The 18,912-nt window shown below is 36.1% G+C and overlaps 3 protein-coding genes across 3 annotated transcripts; 2 read left to right on the top strand and 1 right to left on the bottom strand.

Moving 5' to 3' along the window:
* Positions 1 to 1,937: 1,937 nt before the first annotated feature.
* On the top strand, positions 1,938 to 4,832 carry LOC133675956 (oxalate--CoA ligase). The gene is made up of 4 exons (XM_062097527.1): positions 1,938 to 2,206; positions 2,343 to 3,393; positions 3,741 to 3,844; positions 4,342 to 4,832. The coding sequence occupies exons 1-4, from the start codon at positions 2,006 to 2,008 to the stop codon at positions 4,558 to 4,560; spliced, it is 1,575 nt and encodes a 524-aa protein (XP_061953511.1). The 5' UTR covers positions 1,938 to 2,005; the 3' UTR covers positions 4,561 to 4,832.
* A 1,087-nt stretch (positions 4,833 to 5,919) lies between these two features.
* Positions 5,920 to 11,105, top strand: LOC133675385 (uncharacterized). Its single transcript, XM_062096728.1, has 8 exons — positions 5,920 to 6,390; positions 6,775 to 6,916; positions 7,558 to 7,649; positions 7,829 to 7,922; positions 8,726 to 8,928; positions 9,544 to 9,735; positions 10,329 to 10,588; positions 10,777 to 11,105. The coding sequence occupies exons 1-8, from the start codon at positions 6,088 to 6,090 to the stop codon at positions 10,925 to 10,927; spliced, it is 1,437 nt and encodes a 478-aa protein (XP_061952712.1). The 5' UTR covers positions 5,920 to 6,087; the 3' UTR covers positions 10,928 to 11,105.
* Positions 11,106 to 13,495: 2,390 nt separating this feature from the next.
* LOC133675949 (uncharacterized) lies at positions 13,496 to 18,297 on the bottom strand. The gene is made up of 6 exons (XM_062097517.1): positions 17,191 to 18,297; positions 14,973 to 15,526; positions 14,685 to 14,877; positions 14,430 to 14,494; positions 14,113 to 14,323; positions 13,496 to 14,020 (listed from the first exon to the last, which is right to left on the bottom strand). Exons 1-6 carry the CDS (start codon positions 17,323 to 17,325, stop codon positions 13,658 to 13,660), a joined length of 1,521 nt encoding a protein of 506 aa, XP_061953501.1. The 5' UTR covers positions 17,326 to 18,297; the 3' UTR covers positions 13,496 to 13,657.
* Positions 18,298 to 18,912: the final 615 nt, after the last annotated feature.

The raw sequence follows: 18,912 nt of genomic DNA, 5'->3' as shown, positions 1-18,912 counted from the left end.
TTTTTTTTAATAATTTCTAAAATCACATCAAAAATATTATACAAACCTTATCAAACACATCTTAAATCTTAAAACATTATCTAACTAGCTTAACAATTTAAAATCAAACTGAATAAAAAATCAAATTAACAAGTCCAAAACTACTTTTTTCCGGCACGTTCATGGTTGAAAGCACCTCCATGAGTTTTCCTATCCAGGTTGAACTCATTGACACAAAGATCAATTATTTTTGTGGCTAAAATATAACCAACCAACCATATTCTCTTTTCTTGTTATTTTTCAGTGATTTTATCCATGATATTCTGGTATATAAAAACTAAACATAATAGAAACAAAGTTAAAACATAAAAATCTAAAACATCAAGTACCAAACATTTATAACTTGAAACTTCAAGGATGAAAATGATTTTTCTTGTGGTTTTAAAAACAGCTATGCTTTTTTCAAATGTCAAAATTGATCATTGCTTTTTCAATTTTATTTCTAACAACAAATTTAAATTATATTTTGTGAAATAGAACTTTAATTTAGCATTTAATACTATATGAAATTAAGTTAGCATTAAATTACCACGTGACGCATCGATGAATAGAAATAGAAATAAATACCAGCACATAAGAGCATGGGAACATGATTTGATAGGTTGAAATTAAAAAGAAAAAAATAAGTTCAATGACCAATGTGCAAAGAAGCAAAAATTTCATGAACTAAAAAAAGAGAATTCATCACCACCATCTATTCAAGTCAAAGAGTACTCAATAACAAGTACTCCTTCGTGTTATCTATTTAAAATATCTTTTGTATTATAATCACGGTATGAAAAAAACACTAATTTTAAAAAAATTATAAACTATAGCGGTTTTTTAGCCGAAATTTAAGAACGAATTTTCGAATTTAATCAAACATGACCGAATTTGTGATTCCATTCCATCTAGTGCTGCCTGTTTCCTTGCAGGGAGGGGGATATCACCATCACCACCAGCATTGGATGAAAACTGTACTTCGTGGCCGGATGCAGGACAACCATGCTCAGTATCCAATAAAGAACCCCCACGTATACATGCTGTCCCCAAGCAGCAAACGTCAGCCTTTCCAAGAATCAAGAAGAAGAACCCAGAACCCAGGCACTGGGCTCACCCACGCGTGTTCTCACCGTCCACCTGTACAGATAAATATTGATATTCTCCAGGCAAATCACTCCCCGACATCTCTTCCTGTCTATGACTCAAGTCTAACTAAATCCTGTAATTAACTAATTGTTGCTTGCTGTTTCAATCCATCTATAAAATTCTTATGTTTTTTAATCCGTTTAATGATCCAGTTCTCTCCAGCTCTCGTTTCTATTCCTTTTGTTTTAAAATCCTTATAAATATAAATAAATAAATAAATAAAGTTATAGATTGATAAGGCAGGGAACTTTGACCTGGAAATAACGCCTCCGTGTAAAAAACAATCTATTTAATCAAGGACAGAGAAGGGTAGTTAAGTCATATTTAGTAAATCTCTACGCCATAGAGACTAGTAATTAGTTTACGGTGAGTTATAGGGATTTAATTTAATAATTAGCTCTCCCAATGACGTATCCTTAAAAAAACCTTCCCCATCCAATTCCCTCAATCACAACCGATTCCTATCTGAACAAAGATTTAATGTGCCTTGAAAAAACCGATCCAAAAAACATTAATGCTTCCTTTGAATTGTAACTTTAATTTAATAAACTTCACCCCCATCATTAACATATATTTAATTTAATTTAATATAATATTCACAAAATACAGGCCATGAAATATCACAGTGATTTGCACTGCACCTCTCACCTCTCACCTCAAGATTTTCCCATCTCGCCACGTGTCAACCTCCACCAAGTGAAGCCTCCACCGAAGATTTCGCCAACTCTATCTTCCCCCCTCTGACCCTCTCTCTATATATATTACGTGATCAGTTTCAGATTTCCTTCATCGCAACGTTCCTCCTCTCTCCTCCTTATCTCTTCTCCTCTCACAAAAAATGGCCACTCTAACACTCACCGGGTTGTTAAAACGGGTCGCCGGAGAATTCCCTAACCGTCGAGCCGTCTCTGTTTCTGGAAAATTAGATTTAACTCACGCTCGTCTCCATGAAATCATCGAACGTGCCGCTTCTCGCCTTGTTGCCTCTGGAATTAAACCTGGAGATGTTGTTGCACTCACGTTTCCCAACACTGTTGAGGTTTTTAGTTTCGTTTTTTCTCGTAAAATATCAAAGCTTTTTTCAGTAATATTTGGATTTTAAAACAGGTTTTTGTTTACGTTAAATTTAGTCTTGCAACCTTAATTCCTAGCTGTTTTTGTTTTGGTGATTACAGTTTGTGATAATGTTTTTGGCCGTGATACGGGCCCGCGCCACGGCAGCGCCGTTAAATGCAGCCTACACTACGGAGGAGTTTGAGTTTTATTTATCAGACTCGGAGTCCAAGCTATTATTAACCGCACAGGAAGGAAACAGTTCTGCTCAAGCCGCAGCTTCCAAGCTTAAAATCCCTCACGCCACCGCCACACTCAGCGGAGCAGATTCTGAACTCAATCTTTCCCCCAGTCCAACTGAGTCAGACGACCCCAATTTGATCAGCCAGCTCATTAACGACCCATCTGATATGGCTCTGTTTTTGCACACGTCAGGCACCACAAGCCGGCCCAAAGGGGTGCCACTGACTCAGCTCAATTTGGCTTCTTCGGTTAACAACATTAAATCGGTGTACAAACTCACCGAATCAGACTCGACGGTGATAGTCTTGCCGTTGTTCCATGTTCACGGGTTGTTAGCCGGGTTATTGAGCTCGCTCGCGGCCGGAGCATCTGTGGCTTTACCATCTGCGGGCCGATTTTCGGCTTCAACATTTTGGAAAGACATGGACAAATACAACGCCACATGGTATACCGCTGTCCCTACTATACACCAAATAATTTTGGATCGGCATCTTAGCAACCCAGAATCGGTTTACCCAAAGCTTCGGTTCATTAGGAGTTGTAGCGCCTCGCTTGCCCCGGCTATATTAGCTAGACTCGAGGAGGCATTCAATACGCCGGTCTTGGAGGCCTACGCGATGACGGAGGCGACCCATTTGATGTGTTCGAATCCATTACCGGAAGATGGGCCACATAAGGCGGGGTCGGTTGGCAAACCGGTCGGTCAAGAAATGGCTATATTGAACGAGAATGGGGTGATTCAAGATGCTAATGTTAGTGGCGAGGTGTGCCTTAGAGGTCCAAATGTGACAAAGGGCTATAAACACAATCCGGAGGCTAATAAGGTTGCCTTTCAGTTCGGGTGGTTTCATACGGGTGATCTAGGTTATTTCGACTCGGATGGTTATTTGCATCTTGTGGGGAGGATTAAGGAGCTTATTAATCGTGGAGGTAATGTTAATTATTATTTAATTCAAAGTATCATGGTACAAAATTATAGATTGGTGGGAGAGTGAAGTGTTCCATTCTGGGTTTTGCCCTCTTCAAATTACTCTATTGATTTTGACCTCTTTTTGAGTGGCAACAAAAGGTTTGATGAAGACATTTGCGTGGCCACCTAGGAAGCTATGATGATTCTTACATCTTGTGAATTGTTGCTTGGCGTTTGTCACCCTAACTAGTTCATCACAATAAATACAAACTGCCAGCACTTTTGTATATGAATGCGACATCCTAATCGAGGTAGCTGACCTTTGCTCCTCTTTTTTTGTTTTTTTCGTGAATGATCTTGTTTTCAGGGGAGAAAATATCACCAGTTGAAGTGGATGCAGTGCTTCTATCTCATCCTGACATTGCTCAAGCAGTTGCTTTCGGAGTTCCCGATGACAAATATGGCGAAGAGGTAACGCAATTTATTTCCTCCATTATCAAGCATCAACCATCCTGTCTAGTTAACACCTCCTTAATTCTTGATCCCACTAGGAGCCACATTAATTGTTAACATTATTAAAAAGGGGGGAAAAGAAGAAGAAGCTGCTATGGGTGCCGACGTAATATAGGCACAGGGTCCAGTCATAGGAAGTAGCATTTACTTTTATTTTTCTATTGTTTTTCTGACAAGCACGGACAAAAGTTATCGGTCATTTGTGACTATAATATGGATGTAAATTAGGTCATGGAAGACCTTTTGTAATTATTCCTGCCGATTCGTTTGGAGATGCATAGTATGACACGGATGATTATCACCCCTTTAACCAACTGTTGGCTTCTATATCTTATTTCGGCATGTGATTTGACGAGCGATGGCAATGAAATACTAGCTACAATTCTTGATCTTTTAACTTTTAATTTCAAGAGAAGTTGGAGGTTTTCTAACACCTAGTTTTGTGTCATCGATAGATAAATTGCGCCATAATTCCTAGAGATGGAACAGACATTGACGAGGAGGAGGTGCTGAGGTTTTGCAAGAAGAACCTCGCAGCTTTCAAGGTCCCAAAGAAGGTCTTCCTTACAGACTCCCTTCCAGAGACAGCCAGTGGGAAAATCCAACGAAGGATTGTATCAGAACACTTCCTCGCTCAAATTTCAACTGCTAGTGTCCCCAAGTTTGGTGCCTAAATACTGTCATTTATTTGCTCTACTCCAAAATAAGTTATGAGGTAGACAGATAGATTGGAGCAATTCATCTTTTGCAAATGAGAATGAGGTAGTGGGGAATAAACACGTACGTTATTTTCGTTTTCGGAAAGTAATAACTCTCCTAATTATTTTGTTGCTGACAGTTGATCTGTAGCTTCAACGCGCAAATCTACCTATTATGTGAGCATACATGATGCACACCTTAATTAACGAGTTGTTTTCTTGATGAATATTACATGTATATTTGGTGACGTAAATTGTCGTGATAGTTTTTGAGATTACAGCATAAAAAAATAAATTTAAAACAAATTGAAGTTTTAAAAGAGAGATCTATATATGCAAAATTGGACAAACCACAGTACCGCACTATATTGTTACAAAAATAAAGAGCATACATTGAAGTGGAAGCAGTGCTTCTACCTAATCCTGACATTGCTGAAGCAGTTGCTTTCGGCGTCACCGGTGACAAATACGGGGAAAAGAGGTAACACGATTAATTTCCTCAGGCGCCATCCTGTGTAGTTAACAGCTCATCAACTCTTGATCCCACTAGTAGCTACACGTAATTGCGAACATCAAGAAAAAGAAAAGGAAAAACTTCGGATGCCGACGTAATATGGGCACACAGTCCAGTCATTTGGCCGCACTGTGATTGAAACATATACCTGAAAGTAGCAATTTAGCCTTTGTTTTTTTTTTCCTACCTCCTGTTTTTGTTTGTCTTTTCTAACAAGTACTGGCTAGAGTTATTGGCTCGTATGTTACTGAATGGACGCCAATTAGGTCATGGAGGGCCTTTTGTAACTATTTTTGCCGATAACGTATGGAGATGGATCGATATGGAACTATAAAGGGAAGTATTTGGTTGCAGTATGGTTGCTCACAGGAAATCTGGGTTTTTCTAACCTTTTAGGTCGTGGATGTGACTAAACTTTGGTGTCTTCTAACCATGTCAGATTGAACCATGATAGAAGTTATTTTTATGTTTCAAAAGCATATTAAAAAAATTTTAATTTTTTTATTTTTTATTTCAAAGTAATATTTTTAGATCATTTTAAAACAATAATATCAAAAATAATTTTAAAAAATAAAAATATATTATTTTAATATATTTCTAAATAAAAAATAATTTAAAAACAAATCTCAACCACACTATTTATAAAATTTATTAAAGCCATCTTTATTTTTATTACCTTGTCCCAACTTAATTCTGGGCCATTTTCCCTGACAAAGGTATAAGACTGGGCAAAATTCTGATTCAATCTTGGTGAGCTGAGCTGGGCCTAGCAATTATAATTACGAAACTGGACTTAGAACCGGACAGAAAATAAACAGAAGCCTGTTGCAAATCCCTCCTTCCAGTCTCCATCAAAAAAAAAAAAAAGAGAAGAGAGAGAATACATTGCCACTGTAAAACCCTACACAAAGACACAGCTTCCTCTGAGTCCAAGCTCCTCTGAAAACAACCTCTGTCGTTCTTCTTTAGCTCTATACTTTGAAGACAAGATGGTGAGCAAAAGGCAGAAACTAGCACGAAAGATATACAAAGAAGACCATCCAGAGTTGTTTCCAAAACCAGAACCAACACCACCTAACGACCCCAACAAGATGATGAAGAAGAAGAAGAAGAGCTTGTTCAAGAGAAAAAATTCTGACCCAAAAGACCCAAATAAAGCAAATAAAAAAGGGTTTAGAAAACAACCTCTTAGAGTTCCTGGTATGAAGCCTGGTGATAGTTGTTTTATTTGCAAAGCTAAAGACCATATTGCCAAACTTTGCCCTCAAAAAGATGAATGGGAGAAGAATAAGGTTTGTTCCTTTTATTGTTTTTGGTTTATAATGCTCTGAAAAGTTGAGTCGTTGTGAATTTTTAGAGAAAAACAATTTTTGTTTAACCTAGTTTGATAGGTGATTCTCATAAATTTTGAGTCTTTGTTGCTTGGTAGGTATTGAATTGGTTAGAGAAAAGTTTGTTTTTTGTAGTTTGATATGAGTTTGTACTCTTGATAGTGTTGCAGCTATGAAATTTAAAGAAAAGTAGTTATGGAATTGGATATTATGTGTATACTATGTTTATAATTGAAGTTTTCTTGCTCATTGAAACGTTGATTTTATGGCTGGATGTGAGACATTGTTTAGTTAAATGAAGAAATTGATGGTGGTGTTTTTGTGTGTTAATGGTTATGGCTGCAGATATGTTTGCTTTGTCGGCATCGTGGGCATAGCCTGAAGCGTTGTCCTAAGAAGAACGATGAGACTATGGATCAGAAATTGTGTTACAATTGTGGGGAAACAGGGCACTCTCTTTCTCAATGTCCTCAGCCTCGAGAAGATGGTAATTCATCTTTCAATTGAGTTTAGATAGCTCTAGCTAGGGTGACTTTTCATATGATTTTCTTATGCAATTAGTTTCAAAGGAAATAAAACATCTCTTGGTATAAAATATTGTGTGATTAGTCTCTTTATTTCCTTCATTTTTTTTGATTGATTGTTTATTGGTGAATGCAACTTGAATACTGGTAAATCAAAATCATTATTTTAACGTCTATGGAAAAGTGGCGGTCCAAGTATTTTTTTTTCTTGATAAACGAAAATGACTGAATTAGAATTTTGGAATCAGCTATGTTATAGATTATTTATGTAAAAACCTTTTCAGTTACCAGTGGTAAGACTTGGAAACTGGTCGCCAGGAGTATTCTTGAGGAGAGGTTAAATTGACTACATAAGGACTTCGAGATTTAGGTCCATATGTATGGCATTATACATGGTGTAAAAAAGATGCAAATTGCAATCCTATTAAACATGAAGCATGACTCATTAAAAGGAATTCAACTTTCCTTGTAGAAGTTTTTAAGTGGGAGTGAATTCAGTAGTGGGCTCAGTAACCTCTGGTTTTGTTAAGAGAACTGGACCTTTTTGATACTTTGACAATGCTATTGTTATTCTGAAAAGTAATCTCTCTCTTTTATAATGCAGGGGGGACGAAGTTTGCCAATTGCTTTATCTGTAATGAACGTGGACATTTGAGCAAGGACTGTCCTAAAAATACTCGTGGCATATACCCAAAAGTATGTGAAACTTCACTATTTTCTTGGTTGCTATTGTCATAGTGCAAACTATGTTCTTTTCTTTGATGTTGGGGCAACATACTTGTAGATAGATGCTCAATTGACTTCCATCTCAAGCCATCTAGGCACCCCGCCCATCCATTATTTGTGACATCTTAGAAATATATTGCTTTTAACAGGGTGGTTGCTGTAAACTATGTGGTGGTGTAACACATTTGGCTAGAGATTGTCCCGATAAGGGCAAGAGAGGTGACGCTGCCTTTGGCAGAGGAGGTAAGCATAAACATGCAAGCTTTTAACTGCTATTATTTTAATTTTCTGCTTATACATATCTTGAGCTGGTTACTTAAGATTTTATGCAGAGAAGAAAATTGCTTCTTTTTTTTTCTGCCTTGAGCCTGTCCCCCTTCTTATGTATATTGCAAATTGTTGATGTTGTTTTAAGTTCTGTAGTATTTGGATGTTGTTTGTGTACTTCTACAGTTCAGTTCTTTATGAAATAGTTCAAAGCAAATGTAGTTACAACTCTTGACTATAATTCAAAGGCTCTGGATGTCATTCTCTTTCTAAAACATTATTAGACGACAGAAAGAAAACAGGAAAACAGGAAATTGGTAGTGCTTGATCAAGAAAGTTAGCAATTTTGAATGTATGATCTGATACTGACTACTGGAGCTGGAAAAATCATGATGAGCTGTTGAAATGGTCGATAACAGTATTTTGCCTTGAATGCTTTGCTCTGTCAGTTGAAGCATGAATTTTGTAGTCTCACGGTAATAGGATCGAGGCTGATATAACATGATAAGTGCCATATATAATCCTGATATAATGTGCTAACTCACTATTTGGGTCACAAAATGAAATATGAGCTGAATGGGAACGTGACTTGATATGGGAACTGTAAAAGATATGGTGTTTGGGTCGCGAACCAGTACTGTAATTATATGATTTTTGCTAATGATACCTGTCAACATTTATATCCTTTAAAGACCGTATCTGTTCTTTCTCTCTTCTTCATTTTTTTTTTATATGATGTGTAATATTTTACTTACCCTTTACTTATCTCTGACTTTCAGCCATTGGAAGGGAAGTAAGGCCTACTGGGCGAGTGACTAAGTTTGTAAGTGGAGATGAGCTTGATGATGATTTTATGACCGAAAACATGTATAGCATTCCAAAAGACATGTCAACTGATTCAAAAGTTGTTCCTCCCGATTCGAAGGATGGTCATGTAAAATCAAAGAAGAAACAAGGTCCCAAAATAGTGAACTTTGTAGGATAGAAACAGTCTTGTGATGAATATGACAAAGCTTTATCTGTAACATCTTTTCCAGTTTTACCTTTTTCTGATGGTCCTGTGTTACCTACAAAGAGGCAAGTCATTTTTGTGTTGAATCAGTGTCATTTTCTGCGGTGCTCAATAGCTTGTACTTAATAAATTGATTAAGTTTTTGTTCTTGCCACTTGAATTGTAGATTCTCCTTTCCTTCTTCTTTGAGGATGATCTGTTTAATTACTCTTTTATCAGAATTATTTTTGATACTTAACTAGTTGAATTTTTGTGATCAATTTGCACATGTTCTTTAATCACAGTTCGATTTTCCACAGCTTTACAGAAGCCTACCTAGCCATTTTCTGTAAAAAATAAAAATAAAAATAAAAGCCCTTTAAGATCATTGACCAATACCTTCATGATATTATTATAATTACATGCAACCCTTGTAATAGAGCACCCTTTTTCCCAAAATAATACAAGCCAGCAAGGTCGATACTTGATAAAGGGGGTGAGAGGGCAGGCACAACGTGGCAACATTAAACAGTTGGTGTTTACTATTTTTGCTGTCTTTGATACACGAAACCTTCGTTGTGGACATGATGAGCCTTGAAATGTTAGGCAATTCTCAAACCATGTTTTGCCCCTCAAATCTCTCTCCTTCCCTGTATTTGTCCAAGCTCTCATTGTATACCCCAAGTTAAGGATCTCTACCCCCTTCTCTTCTATTTTCCCATCTTTCCATTCCATTTTCCTTTCTCTTCTTCTAGCTGGGTTCTCACAAGGCTTTTGCTCTCTTTGGAAGGCAACATGGTATGCTCCTTCTCTCTAACCTTTTTATGGTATATATTCTGATAGTTATGATACGATGGCTAAGAAAAAGAAAGCATCTGCCATTAATCTTCTACATTGATTTGCATAATTTATACAGAACCTAGCATGATGTGCTGTTGGATCAAATGCGTGGATATTCAATAAGCATTGCTATTTCATCAAATTTTTCGTGGGGCCTTTTCTTTTTTTTTCTTTGTTTTTTATTTGAGCATTAAGGTCGTTTCTGTTCACTCATTGAATTTAGCTGCTTAAATGATTCATGCCCTATAATTTCAATCACCATGTCTATCATGCAGTTTCGTTAGTTCTAGGCTTTGAGAACTACTCTGATTACTATTTTTTATCTTTGATGGTTGAATGTTTGGAAACCTGCCACTAAATCAATATGGTTACTGCATCTAGTTTGAATCTTGTAACCACGTCGGAGAATTGAGAAAGATTTGAAGGAAAAGGGAAGGGGAAAAAAAGCTAACTAATGAAAATTTATTTGGCCAGGATTATTAATATATTTTCTAGGAAATTCTGTGATTCGTGTATTTTTATTCTGTTCTCTTCACATTTGGAATAATTAGGCGAATGCAGCGTCTGGAATGGCTGTTGATGATGAATGTAAGCTGAAGTTTTTGGAACTGAAGGCAAAGAGAAACTATCGATTCATCATTTTCAAGATTGAATCTCAGCAAGTGGTGGTAGAGAAACTCGGGAGCCCTGAAGAAACCTACGAGGAATTCGCTGCTTCCCTCCCTGCTGATGAGTGTCGCTATGCTGTCTTTGACTATGATTTCATTACCAATGAGAATTGCCAGAAAAGTAAAATCTTCTTCATTGCATGGTAATTTAACAGTTCCTCAAATTTCTTTACATTTTCTTTCGTAAAATGCCTAGCTCAAAAACCAATAATCAAGAGCAAACTATGCATGTGATTCTGGCTATAGGCTGTCCTTGTTGGGTCACCATTTTGAACAAGATATGTAAAATGCTAGCTAGACACAGCATAACTAGATTGTTTTTTCTTTGTAGGTCACCTGATACGTCAAGGGTGAGAAGTAAGATGGTTTATGCAAGCTCCAGAGACAGATTCAAGAGGGAACTAGATGGCATTCAAGTGGAGTTGCAAGCAACCGATCCTAGCGAGATGAGCTTCGACATTATAAAGTCCCGAGCTCTTTAGACACTGTTCTTGTTTCTTCTTTCAGCAATCAGCCTTTCTTGACAAATTACATTTTGCCGGTGTTTGTTTATTTGTTTGTTTTTTTTTATGTTTGTTCTTCTTACTTGTTCTAATTTTCGTTATATGAATTTTATGTTAAACCTTCTTGTTTGATGTAATATTATGCATTATTTTGTCATGTTCAATACTCGTTGAGATATTTGCACTACGTTAGTGTCTAAATACTCGGAACTATTCCTGCTTCTCATCGATCGAGAGATCACTGATATGATGCCTTTGATGAAATGAATTAGCATTCTGTTACTGAAATGAGGACTGATCTTATGACAAGCATACAATAGAGTTGATTAACTGCTAATATTTGGAAAAGAAGAAGCATAAACTAATCTACAACAAGACACTTCAAGGAAGCAGATCACATCTAGCAGAACTTGCGGACAACATCCTGGATTTCTACCCCATGCGATCCAAAAACTGGAAGTTTATGTGCGTCCATCTCCTGTTGATAATCAAGGAGCTAAATACTGACCAAAAACTCACCACAAATCCAAATGCCATGCTCACATAAAACCTATTCACTTCCTTGTGCCCTTGTCCTTCTCCACCACCTTGAATTTTAGGTGTTACGTCAATGTCAGTGCTGCAAGTGAGATCCCTAGAATCTCTTGATTTTTCTATGAAGCATGTCAAGGTTGACGTTTTTGGAGAAGAAGACGAAAACAGAACATATGTACTCATATGTTTTTGGAGAACTTGAGGTACAAATATGACTGTCTTGTTCATAAATTTTTGCTAGACATTATCTCAATCCTTGAGCTTTCATGCTATAATCAAATGTTTTTTTTTATATAATAATTGAGTGTATTAATAAAAAAAATGTATTTAGAAGATTACCATTGAAAAGTTGAAATATTGTTTATAGCAAAATAAAATGAATATATTATAAAAAAAAGATAAGAGAATATAAAAAAAAATCATAAAAGGAAAGAGCAGTTAAATTAGTGATTCTAATATGTCTAAGCTCCAAATCTTTCAATTTGATTTATTTTATGAAAGATGTAAATCTTCTAAAATATCATATAAACTCTCTGCTTGTTCCTACTAATGAAACTTCCATGTCCATATTTTATTTAACCACAAGCCCATGTTGCTTATTTATCCTCATTCTCTGTTAGATAACTTGTATAGACCTTTTATAAATTTTAATTAAAGTTAGTTTAAGTTAAGTGCTATTTGAGCACTGACTCAAAATACTCATTTAAAATAAATAAGATATATTTGTTAATTATATCTCAAGTTAACAAAAAAGTTTTAAGTATAAAATAAAGATTGTTCAAGACTTCACTTATTAGATTTACATAAATAATAATAATAAAATGTTTCTTAAATATCTTAAAAGATATTATTTATAGTTTTGCTCAAGAACTCCATTCACTTTCTCTCGAACATTAAAATTAAAGTTAAACTCTATAGAGTTTACTCTGATTTAAATATTTATTATTATAAATAATTAGAATCATATGTAAAGCTATTTAAATATTAAACTATTCTAATTAAACAAACCCAAATCAAATAAAATTATAAAACCAAATTAAGAAAGGAATCCAGGATTAACTAGGAAAATAAAGAAAATTTTAAAACAACAACCATCCGAGCCTAATCTGGACACAATCTCTTGCTGCTTCTACAGTTTTCTGCTATTTTTGGTTTTGAGTTTGGTTATGGCTTTCTCAAACTTCTATGTAGGTTTTTTTAATCCTTGGCTGCCTCTTCCACTCCGAGGATGCCAACCGTTTTATCCCGAGCTATTATTACAAGGAAAAGGCTCCATTTGTTCTGTTTAAAATACTTGACAAGCTGCGACATTGAACATCATTTGCATACAAAGTTCCACTGCCCATGCCTGCCACTGAAATTCCGAGGCAGTCAAATCAGGGCATTAACATTCACACCATTTATAATTAATGGACATGGATGGCAACAAAAAGCTCTAGTTAACAGGATACGACTACAATGCGGTGGCAGGTTTGTTTTGAGGCATTGCTACTTGTACAGTAATTACCATGTTAACTATCTAATGCTTTTAGAACAGTTTATTTACAGGTAGAAATCAAGGGATGTAGAAAGATGAAGAAGTATGTTGCGAATATCCATACTGGGCCATCCATGTGCGAAAACAAGCTTTGGGAACCCAGAAGAAACGTAGAACAATGCAGTAATATCCATTCAGGTCTGCAGTCTGCCTACTGAAGAGTGTCACTCCGCTGTCTTTGTTTCTGATTTTACAACAGATGAGAATTGCCATGAATTTTTTTGCAGTAATCTTGTACTTTCCTAGTGAAGAGGTTCCAAATGTGATTCCTGCATCTATTGTTCTTGGATCAGTTGATGCAACAGATGAACGAAGAGCGCCAGCGGCAGAACTAAAGTTTAACGATCACTTCTGTCACGTTACTAGCTTGCATAATCAGAAATTTAACGGACAACTAGATATTAAAACATAAATCAACGTAACATATTCTATTAAAGATCATTAGAACAAAAATATAAGCAGCATAAGGTACTGTCTTGATAAAAGATGTTTATTTTATAGAATTCGTTCTCGGCTAACATTATCATCAAAAGATGTTTATCCGTCTCATAGTGACAAAAATGGAAAGAACAGTTATTCAAGACAATATATTTATTTATGTGCATTGAAAGATAAATAACAAGACTATATAGTGGTAGCTAAGACTGCTTAATTTGATTATCCCAGTATTCCTTCTCCCAAGACTCGACTTGTTTTATCGAATTGCCATTTCTTTGAAAAATGGAATGGAGAGATGGAGGATCATAGGGAGGAGGCATGGTGCATGGACTTGTGTCTGCAGGACTCATCACCATGGAGTCCATCATAAACTTCTTCTCTAGCCCATTTGCTGGGCAAGCCATTGCTTCTGCACATAGTTCAATAGCTCTTCCAGGTATAGTAGGCTTGAAGGTTAAGAGTTTAGCATACTCATTTAAGAGATGAAACATGTAGTCATAGACATAATCCATCTTCAAGTCCTCTTGAATGAATTCACTTGCCGCTTTTCCCATTGCCTGTGCCTGGCAATCCAGAGAAAGAATGTTATATGCTAATGAGAAATCTTCTATCTTCTAATGTTAATGGAGCAGTTTTATGCCATAAATGTTTTTACCTCTTCACTATGGTTGTTGCCCCATTCAACAGCAAACTTAATGGATCTGCACTTGTCATCCTCCTTAATAGGCCAGTAGTGCCGATTCGGCACCAAACTTCTTGTGAAGAAATCATAATAATGGGGTTTCACCAGCAAGGTAACAGAGTCACAGGCAAGAATGTATTTTTCACTGACTGACCACGCAGACCCTTCAATGTAGATTTTATACCTGCATCAATTGCATTACACGAGCACTGACAGTGAGCATTCATCGTATAAAGTAAACAAATTTAACCGGATAGAAACTAAAGATTGATTGATTTTTATTTTTTTACTTGTGAACGCATTGGTTTGCCAAGTTTGATTGCTGGTATCCTTGCTGTGATTCTTTAATCCAGTCCTGCAAGAAAGATTTTGAGGCATCATAAAAGCTGTTGATGACAATGTAGATCATCGTGGAGGACTGCTAGGAGCAGCCACGCTTGTGGCGACTGCCCCATCTGGACCGTGCATGGCACACACACCAACGAGATCCGCCGGCTCGTGTGAGGCAGGAATGGTCCAGATGGGATCTACTGGCTTGTTGTTACCTGAGCATAGACACGAGCATTCCAGTCTTGTGTTTCAGATGCATGGCATTTCATAAGGTCTTGCCTTGTTGCAGCCACAGATGGATTTCCTTTCCAATAAGCGTAAGGTTCCCTTTCCATCCATTTGGTGATCTTGTTTCCTTCTTTCAAGTCATTCGACAAAGACTCCCATGGCTTTATATTAATCTCTGGCCTAAACCACCGAACGCGACATTAGCTAGAATAAAACTATAAGAAAAACACCAGAACATACTAACCTATTGGAAAAAATGGCTTCGAGGGTCTTACCATCCCCAGAAGGACCAATCAGGAAAAACAACATCGAGGGAGTCATCATCACCACAATACCGAAACAAAGCAGGTGGGGACGTGGCATTGGGCCCACTATAGTCGCTTGATCGAACAACAGGCCAGTCAACACAATCAAACATCATATCCAAATCAGGCAATTTCCCGGGGTACTTCCTCAGTAACTGTATGATTCCCCACACTGTAAAAGTATCTCTTGTCTGAAAAGACTTTCTATATCTTTCCATGTATGCTTTGCCATTCACAATCACCAGTCTAAAATTCGCTGTTCTTTTAGCCCTTTCTACCATGTCTCTTGAGATTCCCGTGTGGGCCCATGGACGTAAGTCTTCGTGGATCCAACGGAAGTGCTCGGGACACGTGGAGACTGATGGACGGTTTGGACCTTCTTGCGTGTTCGTCGGGTAATTCGTGGGGCATTTTCGTGCGGGGTTGAATGCGGTGCAATTGACCGGGTACTCGGTTTTGTTTCGGGGTATTTTAGGGATTTTGTCAGTCAAAAATGTTTTCACGACCGCGCTGCCCCCAGTAACCTGCAAACACGTCCCAAAAAGAAAGAAAGAAATATCTTAATATATGAAGTGGGGTTTGGAAAGATAATATTTTAATTTTAATTTAAAAGTTTTTAAATTGATTAATTAAATACATAAAACATATTAGATGCATACATATAAATGATTTTAGAAATGCACAACTATTTCTTTTAATTGAGAAATTAATAATAAATTATATTATCAATAATTTTGTTATTTTTCTTGTATTTTTTATTAAATATTCAAGGTTTTTTTTTTGAAAAAAAAAATATTACTCCACTTTGCAATTTTGAATGCAAAACCACTCAAGGTTATTAATAAATGGGACCTATTATTTTACAAAAGAAAACATTTTTAAAACCCTTTTTTTTTTAATCTCTAGTACTAAAACTAACTAGCTTTTAATTGCACCCCTAAATCCTTCTTTTTCTAAGTGTAAATAATGCATGAGATCTTTCCTCAAATTATGTGGAACAACACCATACACCTTTATCAACTGAGTTAGCTAGCAATATTCACTAGTAAAATGTATTACATATATATTAGGTGCTTCAATATTATTTTTTATGTGTAATAGCTCAGCTGGTATGTATATATAGTCTTAAATAATGCTTGTTTAAAAACAAAATGATCCAATCCGATGCACTACGTACCGCATAGTATAAAAAACTAAATGTCAATATATCAATTACTGATTTTAACTAGATTTCAAGTTAAATTATATAAAAATTATTTCAATTATTCTAGTAGTTATAAAATGTATTTGACAGTGTGGTAATAATTGTTTTTTAAATAATTTTTTGTGGCGAAATTCATGTCAGTAATATATTTTTATTTTTTAAAAATTATTTTTGACATCAGCACATCAAAATGATCCAAAATATACAAACTATATTAAATTTTAAAAAAAATTAAATTTTTTAGAAATACGATTTTCAAACAATTTTATAATCAAAACTTAGTTTAATTTTTAAAAAATAAAATGATATTATTTTAAATTTAAGCCGACAAAATCAATTCGGAAACACAAAATAACCTGAACCAGAAAAAGAAAAGAAAAGAAAGAAATCATGAGAGCATGGAACTCGATGTTTGGGAGCGGAAAAAGTCAAATACCGGCCAATAAAAGGGCTCCAAGTATTGTGCGAAAAAAGTAAAAAAAGCAGAGTCGAAATTATCTATGTATCATGGAAGCGGGGGACCTCTGACATGAAAGAAACAGCATCAACAGGTCAAAGACAACATGCGTTCCACCATTTATTCATCCCAAATTTGGTGAACCGACACCCTCCCCTTCGAAACTTCGTCAATTTCCATTTATTTTTTTCCCATAAAAAAATGAAAATTAGATACAATCACAATTTTACTATTCATCTCTTTTAATGACATTAATGAGAAGATCACTTGTCAATAAATCTGTATCGTCTGCAATCATAGCTGTTAAATTTAGCCTCACCTTAAATGATTTGATTGATTTTAAGTGAATCGAATAATGCATTAACTTGGTTCGGTTTTGGTAAACTGGCTAACTTGGCTACTGGTCGGATTAACATAAAAAAATGTTAAGACATGCTTATGATGAGTTTCACATAACAGTTGTGTGACGGAGGAGATTGTTTTATATTTATATATAATTTTCGTAAATAATTTTGATCAATACTCACAGTGGAGTCGAGGAGACGCGTGCAGACCAACGCGCCGACGACGAGGAAGAGAAGGAGGAAGATGACCACAGACGATCTAGCTGGTAACTTCATGAATGGCCGCCAGATCATACTTTCTGAAAACCTCTGCTTCATGCTAATATTGATCTCTCTCGTTTTTTATGCCTTTTGATGACTTGGAGATCTGACAATCATGTTACTTGGATGATATCCTCAAATGGGCACTTCAGTTTTGGCTGATTTGAGCTCTGAAACACATGATTATGAGCCTTCTTTTCCTTAAACCAAACGTGGGGTTGAGGGTGTTTCTGTTCTTTCTTCTTTTGAGTTTCCAAGAAACAGAGACAGAAGTCCTACATTTATGATCTATGTTACTTACAAGCGAGTTTCCACAGTGAGCTTTGACTTGGGGAGATTTATAGCTAATTAAAAGAGAGAACGGAGAGATTTTTCAAGTACAGCGGAGAAAAAGGGAAGGAGAGACAGAGAAAGAGGAGATGTCAGACGACTGGTGAGTGAGATCCAAAGTAAGCCGGTTTAGAGAGGTAGAATCTCGTGAGAAGGCGGCTGTTAATTTGCTGTATGTTTCAGTACCTCTTCTTACAGCAGTAAAGGAAGAGAGTAGTAATGGGACAAAGGTACCTTGCTTTATTGCCTATATGGGGACGCTAGCTACTGACAAAGCTCAAACATAAGAAGTGCCTTGTTCCTGGTGGTTCATTCACCACCCATATCGCTCATACACAGAAGATTTTAGTTATGGACTTTGGATCTGAAAACCTGGCTCCCATTTTGGCCATTTTACTAGTGGAGGTGGATCTTAATTATGGTTAGTGGTGTCCAACTAGATATCCAAGGATAATTACGTTCTTGGATCTAGTACAGAGTTGATTGTCAAACAAGTTATTGCTTTCTAGTTAATTAACCTAGGGTCGAAAAAGAAGTATCTGGTGTGCTCAAAGCTCGAGGAAATAGCACTCTATCAAATCCTTGATTGACTCCGTTAAGCAAGAAAATTAAGTAGAAGGAAGAAAAATATTATTGGGGATTAAAGAACATGAGATTTGGATTTTCAAGGGTAGCTGTGCTTGGTGAAGGGGTGGGATCGTGGAGAGTTGACAAAAAAAACACTCTACTAGATCAGTTGCCTCTCACAATGATATATGTCCGTATAGAAAGGGAAACATACGATGGTACGTAGATATATGGTGGATGGTATAGGGTGAGTATGGTGTACTTTTCCTTTAAAAAAAAACACGTTATTACGCGCACACATACACATAATTGCAAATCAGATCTAAGAAAAAGAATTACTTGGGGTGCTCAAAGCTCGAGGAAATAGCACTCTACAAAAAAATATATTTAAAACTGAAACAAAAGAAAATAATATGAATTCTATCATTATTTTCATCTTTGAGCAGCCACGAGAGAGTGAAATGATATTATATTAATTCTCAACGAAACAAATCTAAGCAAATTAAGACACCTTCAGCCAGTCTAGAAAATAAATGAGGATAGGGTGGAATAGTTGATTTTTCATAGTCACCTGTAGTATAAAGAGTGCAATGAGCAAGGTTATCCTCCTTTAGAATCTATTCCGGGCATGGCTTTTCAAGCAATTTGCTGCAAGAAATAACTATAATTATAACATGGTGAAAAATAAAGACATAATATGAAGTAAAAATCAATAACTATAGAAACTACTACTAACTTGTAGAAATC

This window comes from Populus nigra, chromosome 16, assembly GCF_951802175.1.
Source record: "Populus nigra chromosome 16, ddPopNigr1.1, whole genome shotgun sequence".
Lineage (NCBI taxonomy): Eukaryota > Viridiplantae > Streptophyta > Magnoliopsida > Malpighiales > Salicaceae > Populus > Populus nigra.
The sequence above is the reverse complement of the archived record's forward strand: the minus strand, read 5'-3'. Positions and strand labels throughout refer to the sequence as shown.

Coding starts and splice junctions, on each gene's coding strand:
- LOC133675956 (XM_062097527.1), top strand. CDS start 2,006: ATGGCCACTCTAACACTCACCGGGTTGTTAAAACGGGTCGCCGGAGAA. Junction 3,394..3,740: donor GGAGCTTATTAATCGTGGAG/GTAATGTTAATT, acceptor TCTTGTTTTCAG/GGGAGAAAATATCACCAGTT. Junction 3,845..4,341: donor ATGACAAATATGGCGAAGAG/GTAACGCAATTT, acceptor TGTCATCGATAG/ATAAATTGCGCCATAATTCC.
- LOC133675385 (XM_062096728.1), top strand. CDS start 6,088: ATGGTGAGCAAAAGGCAGAAACTAGCACGAAAGATATACAAAGAAGAC. Junction 6,391..6,774: donor ATGAATGGGAGAAGAATAAG/GTTTGTTCCTTT, acceptor TTATGGCTGCAG/ATATGTTTGCTTTGTCGGCA. Junction 9,736..10,328: donor TCTCTTTGGAAGGCAACATG/GTATGCTCCTTC, acceptor TGGAATAATTAG/GCGAATGCAGCGTCTGGAAT.
- LOC133675949 (XM_062097517.1), bottom strand. CDS start 17,325: ATGAAGCAGAGGTTTTCAGAAAGTATGATCTGGCGGCCATTCATGAAG. Junction 14,495..14,684: donor ATGCTCGTGTCTATGCTCAG/GTAACAACAAGC, acceptor TCTTTCTTGCAG/GACTGGATTAAAGAATCACA. Junction 14,324..14,429: donor GCAAACCAATGCGTTCACAA/GTAAAAAAATAA, acceptor CAATTGATGCAG/GTATAAAATCTACATTGAAG.